The 5922-nt window shown below is 29.0% G+C and overlaps 1 protein-coding gene across 2 annotated transcripts in view; it reads right to left on the bottom strand.

The window, feature by feature from the left end:
* Positions 1-2915: 2915 nt before the first annotated feature.
* Positions 2916-5922, bottom strand: part of LOAG_11936 — a 4506-nt gene continuing 1499 nt past the window's right edge. Inside the window, exons 2-9 of one of the 2 annotated variants that reach the window (XM_020448445.1) lie at positions 5761-5833; positions 5259-5343; positions 4767-4868; positions 4570-4631; positions 4195-4371; positions 3920-3989; positions 3698-3824; positions 2916-3413 (exon numbers count right to left, since the gene is read on the bottom strand). In XM_020448445.1, the coding sequence (XP_020301412.1) occupies positions 3337-3413; positions 3698-3824; positions 3920-3989; positions 4195-4371; positions 4570-4631; positions 4767-4868; positions 5259-5343; positions 5761-5783 (723 nt within the window). In that variant the 5' untranslated portion in view covers positions 5784-5833 and the 3' untranslated portion in view covers positions 2916-3336. Of the gene's footprint in view, positions 3414-3697; positions 3825-3919; positions 3990-4194; positions 4372-4569; positions 4632-4766; positions 4869-5002; positions 5137-5258; positions 5344-5760; positions 5834-5922 lie in introns of those variants that run through there. The other variant, XM_020448446.1, reaches the window with a different exon arrangement.

Here is a 5922-nt window from a genome sequence, read left to right as displayed (position 1 = left end):
AATGAGAATTTGTGAAAAATAAGAGGAAGTTTTTATTATACTAATGAAAATTTATTTGTAACAATAATTGTACTAAATGAAAATGACGTCAAAATTTTTTCCTATATTATTTCAACATCTTTCTTCAACAAACAGTTAAAATGAACCTTTCATTTTATAGTCACACACTATCTGATATATAAAATTAGTCATTTCAGATGATTTGGTGTAAAAGTTTGATTATCAAGAAAAAAAAAGCTTTCAAAAAGTCTTAGTTAGAAATGAATGGCAAGGCTTTCTTATTTCTAGCATTAAAAATTATTTGACACATTTTTTTTCCCAATCATTATCATAACAATTTTATAATTAAATTATGTTTGCACGTTTAACGAATTTTCAAATTTTTAATTTTTCCACTTAAAAATATTTTGATATCAAAGCAGAAAATGAAACTAATATTTGAATCGTTTCACATTATAATGAAAATATTAAAATGAACTTTTTATTTAAAACAAAATACAAAAAAAAAGGAATGACAAAAATGTTAATGGGCAATCATAATTTCCATTCATTTCTATCAGTATCAATGTACAATTCTATCGTTTGCCATTTACTACCATAGGAATAATTGCGGGAGAAGAAGAAAAAGTCGGGTCGATTTCTTTTGAGATTTAATGATCAGTAGAAATTTTCATCTTTTTTTTGTAACCTTAACTGTGAGAAATAAATAATTTCCCTATTTTCTCTTTTTTTCTTATTATATCTTAAAAGCATTGAGAAAATATGAAAGTTTTAATGTTCATATTCATAGATGCATATAAAAATATATTTAATAAATTCTCGAATTGCCATTTATCTATTTATATCAATCAATCAGTACAAAAGACATCTTCAAAGTCATTAATTAGAAACTGATTGAATTTACATCTCGATAAAGGATTATATTAATTTTTTAAATAATTTTTATCAATTATCATATCCTTCAGTAATGTTACTACAGGAGAATGATTCATTCATTTCATACTTTACTTTTCCATCAAAAATTCCTCTTTTTTTCTACATTATCATTGCCGTAATCAAATGAGATAGATAAATGTTGCAAATTTTAATTTTATCTTCCCGTAAAATACAGGAAGTGAACTTATTTGTAAACCAATTCACTTTCACATACTCCATTCAGTAATGAATTTTATCAAAGTTTTTTTTATCATTTATTGAAAAATTCATCCATCATTTGTTTTTAACTATGAATGAACGGAACTCTTTTGTTATCATTAATAAATCCATCCAAATCAAATCCACTGCCTAATTAATTGACCTCAAAACATCAATTGGATAAACATTACTTGTTACTTCATTAATAACTTGAACATGACATGGAGTAGGTTTATTACGTGCTAAGCATAGTGAAACATTACATAAAGTTTAATGATCGTCACGTCAAGTTTCGTCATATCAAGTTTTTTTCTACTCCACGTCCAAGTTTAGTTCCCTTTCAATACCTTATTTCATTTCGTGTTTCAAATCACTTTATAAACTTTATTATCTGAACCTCGTATCTAACAGTTGTAGAAATACAAAATTTGTGTATAATAAATTTGAAATCATTTAAATGACCAATTCACTTGCTGTACATTACTTCATCTTTAACTTAGTTGCATATGACACGTGTGGTACCATAAATGCTTATAATAGTAATACTGAATTTAGGCTATGTTGTTATTAATTTCTCTGAAATATTAAAAAACTGATGAAACAAGATGTAGTGTGAAGCTTAAATTCCAGCAGTGTTTGATGATTATTTAGAGAAAAAAAAACTTTTATCATCAATTATATTGAAAAGAATAATATATTTAACAAATTTAATTGAAATCATCCATTTGAAAATAGCGGATAAAAAAAAAACAAACAGCAAAATGTCAGTATTAGTTTCTACCTGTGCTTCAAGTTATATGAAGCTTAACCCATGCATTTACGCATCAGGTGATACATTTGCGCATCACTAATTTTTGTATAATAATAATTGAAATTTTAAAATTGATTTGTTAAAAATAAAATAATGAAATTGAAGGTTGAAAAAGAATTTCAGTAAAAATTAGAAATAAATGAATTGGGAACAAACAAGGAAGAAAATATACTCGGCAGTATCTATTCTTGGAAGGACTACGATTGTCATCCCCTCACCTTGTTCCAAGGTCATTTTTTCGATCATATTCCCATACATTTTACAACACTAGGTAATCATTATCGATATTTTCCCAGAAAAAAAAGTAATTTTTTTGGCAAGAAAAAAATTTCGATAAATTTATCCAACTAGAAAATAGGAATAAATATTCATCAATAAATCGAATTAGAAACGACCAGTACTTGTAGTTTCAATAACTTCTTGTCAGTACAAAACAACAGTTACGCAGTTCAAAATTACTTTTCACGGTATATCACATCAAAAAATAATTGAGAATTAGTTATCGTAGCTCTTTGTAGACAATATATGGAATGAATTAACTCTGGGTTATTGTAATAAAAGTAGCACTTTTTTCTAAACCTCATAATATCTCAATCTGAACTGTTGAAGGATTAACGCTGCAAGTTAAATTATAAAAAAAAAGGTATTAAAGGCTAAATATTGCTTGCAATTCCAAGGTGGAAATTCTAAAGTTTTGTTCGGTATGGAATTTTCATACAAACGCTATATCATTCTAAAAAAAGAATAACTTTTCTGATCAGTAAAATCGAAAAAGGTAGATGGTTTTAATCTGGGAGAGGAGTACCCAACCACCCAATCATATCATCATAATTCTTTCTAATGTCGTTACAGTATTAAGTATCCTATTGCTTTTTAATAATGGGTAAAAACTGCGAAAATCAGACAATATCAAGCAAAATTTATTTAAAGCAAGGCCATAAAAGGAAACCATTTCAAAGAAACCGCAGTCCGAATATGCACCGAATCTTATTAGGCATACTATGTAAAACACCAGAATTACTCAAAATAGTAAATATTATCGATGATTATGAACAAGAAATTAAAAAAAAAATGCAAAACAATTTAAATGTTCATTTCAACATATAGAATTATATGTCTACTAAGGTATAAGATATATGAGATACACATATTAGGGTAATTTATAACTACTTTTAATGCTCTTAATTGAATATGCTAGTCTACGTAATACATATAAATTACTAGGAAAAAAAATACAGAAACATAAACATGCATGTTATTATGCAAATACACGACAATAATTATCATCCGTCAGTGATTAAATGCTAGATAAGCTGAGATCAGCGATAATAACCACCCGATTCATTTAAGTAATACTGTACTTTTAAAAGCATTGATAATCGATTACTGTTTTATTTTTGCTTGGATGAAAGTTGATTATTTGGTCCAAGAAGCATGCTGTAGACGGCATACCAATGTAATGCTGCACCTAAAATGAAATATTTGCGTCTTGGGAAGCTATCCTTCAAGCAATTAATAAAATCCAAACAACCAAGCCCAAATGCTCTGATGACGATTTCAATCCAACTATATTATCAGGATATTAAAGATTTATTCAAATGTCTGAATGTTGTCCAGCGCTGTGACAGTTTGTTAACAATGAGTAGAAGTAATATCTCACATAATGATTCTCATATTAAACCGTATATAATTAGATATATAAATTAAGATCAGAAAAATGATATATAGTAAATTTGCACAGGATAGACTTACCAACAACAACATGAAGATGCCATACTGTATGTGCAAAAGGTATGATACCATCTGATTTAAAAAAAATGACGCCTATCGTGTAAACAATACCACCAGCTAGCATTAAAGTTAGATCACTTGGATCGCACTAAAATTTGACAAAAAAAAATCTTGGCAAACTTCATGGAATATTTTAAAACTCATTCATTTTTTCAAACGTCCTTAAAAAGGAATTAAACGTACCATACTGTATATAGCACTAAAAGGTACAACAGCAAAGGCAATATATAATAAAGTTTCCATTGTTTTAAATCTGAAATTGGTCTTCAAAAAATTAAAGTTTGAAAAAATGTTACTGCCATTTCAATATTAACTTCAGTGAATTTCACAAATTTTGAAAAATTTCTTCTAAGGAAAAAATAAAAGTCATCTAGAGAAAATTTTGAGAATAAGAGAAAAGAACGTTAAAAATGAAATGGTTAAGACGCTTTGTAGCAGTAAAAATGATTTGAAATTACCTTTCGTGAAACATACACTGATAGATAGTACCCAAAAAGGCAAACAACCAAACAAGCCAATTGAAATTAACTGTTGGAGATTCATAGTGTCTTAAGGTAAACCATGGCATGTATGAAGCAGCAATGAAAAAATAGATGGCGGCACGATCGACTATATGAAGGTAATAACGAAATTTCCTGAAAAAAGAATAAAAAGATATATTCCGAAAAAAGGAATCAGGAATTATTCATATCAAGTGAACAGAGAATTACGAAAAGCGGACATTTCAAGTCCAATATTATATCAATCTACTAGCAAAGCTGAAAAGAAAAACAAGCAGACAGAGTTTACTTTCAAAAATAAAATAGATTAGAGCGACTACTGATATAACATACTTTTTGTTGGGACGAAAAAGAAGTTCACATGTGTGGTAAGCTGTTGATGTTGTAAAAAGTACCTAAAACAATTTCAAATTTCACAGAAATAAGGTAAAATACCTTTGATCAATTGACAATCTATACCACTGGAATGAGCTAAAATATATGAATCTTAGAAAGTTTTAATATGGATGAACAGATGTCCAAAAGTATACCACAGTGAAAAAACAGTAAATTATAGACACATTTCGTTCTGACTCACGACATGACGCAGCGATTAACCACTGTGTTCCATATATGCTCGGAAGTATTGCTACCTGCATAGTTAAAGTCTTGAGAAAATTTACGAAAATAATGAAAAAATGAATAAAGATGTTGGCAGGTCTCGCAAATTGAAACCAATAATACAAAATAAGCAAGTTGAAAAAGATAAAAACAGTAATAAAAGGACTTTCAGCTCCTTCATTAGTCAATCCCACGAGTTACTGTCGGGATGCATCGATGCAATTTCATATTTCAACTCGCTTTATTTCAACTCATTTTCACGCCCTGAGGTGATGGGGAACAACACTTCAGTAATTTCGCTTGACTTTTCTGGGGGACTGCTGTCAAGCTACACTGAAAATGAGCAGCAAAAGCTTTCAGCGTAATCTGCATCAAGGACAAAATTTTTAATGAGAAACTTAAAATTAAAAAAGCCAGCTTACTCCGTGAGAGAGGATATTTGCAACATGCTCATATCGTGTCGGCACGTACGCTTCACCTCGAGAAGCCCTTTTATTCATGTAAGGACTAAAAAAGCACAGCATGACTAATTTTGCAATCATACGAATTCTTAGAATTGGATCACTAAAGACCTCTTCTCCCAGTCCTCATAACAGCTCAACAAGTCCAGCCTTTCATGTATGGAATTTTTAACCTTTTGAAAAAAATAATGACTTACCGATTTTAAAAGAAAATCGACAAGTCATTGAAATCTAATGTAAATGTAATTACTGGGAACTTATTTTTATCTACATTCGTATCATCAGTAATATTTCAGCGATAATAAATAATTCGAAGGACTGCTTAAATGATAATGTCACTACCATTGTATGGCACAACCTCATAATCGCAATGGGATAAAGAAAAAAGTCAATCAACCCGGAGAATTAGAATTAATGCTTTATAAATCGATTAAAATTTGTGAGAAAATTTTGAAAGATTTACCTGGAAACACCACTGATGTTCATAGCGTACGGACCGTTTATCTAGAAAGGGCCTGAGAAGCGCCCAAACTTCTCTGCAATACTCATATATATAATATACATATATATAATATATATAATATATATATATATATATATATATATATATATATATATACTATAT

The sequence above is a fragment of the Loa loa genome (genome assembly GCF_000183805.2).
Source record: "Loa loa unplaced genomic scaffold supercont3.98, whole genome shotgun sequence".
Taxonomy (NCBI): domain Eukaryota; kingdom Metazoa; phylum Nematoda; class Chromadorea; order Rhabditida; family Onchocercidae; genus Loa; species Loa loa.
Note: the sequence above shows the minus strand (reverse complement) of the source record. Positions and strands in the feature narration are given on the sequence as shown.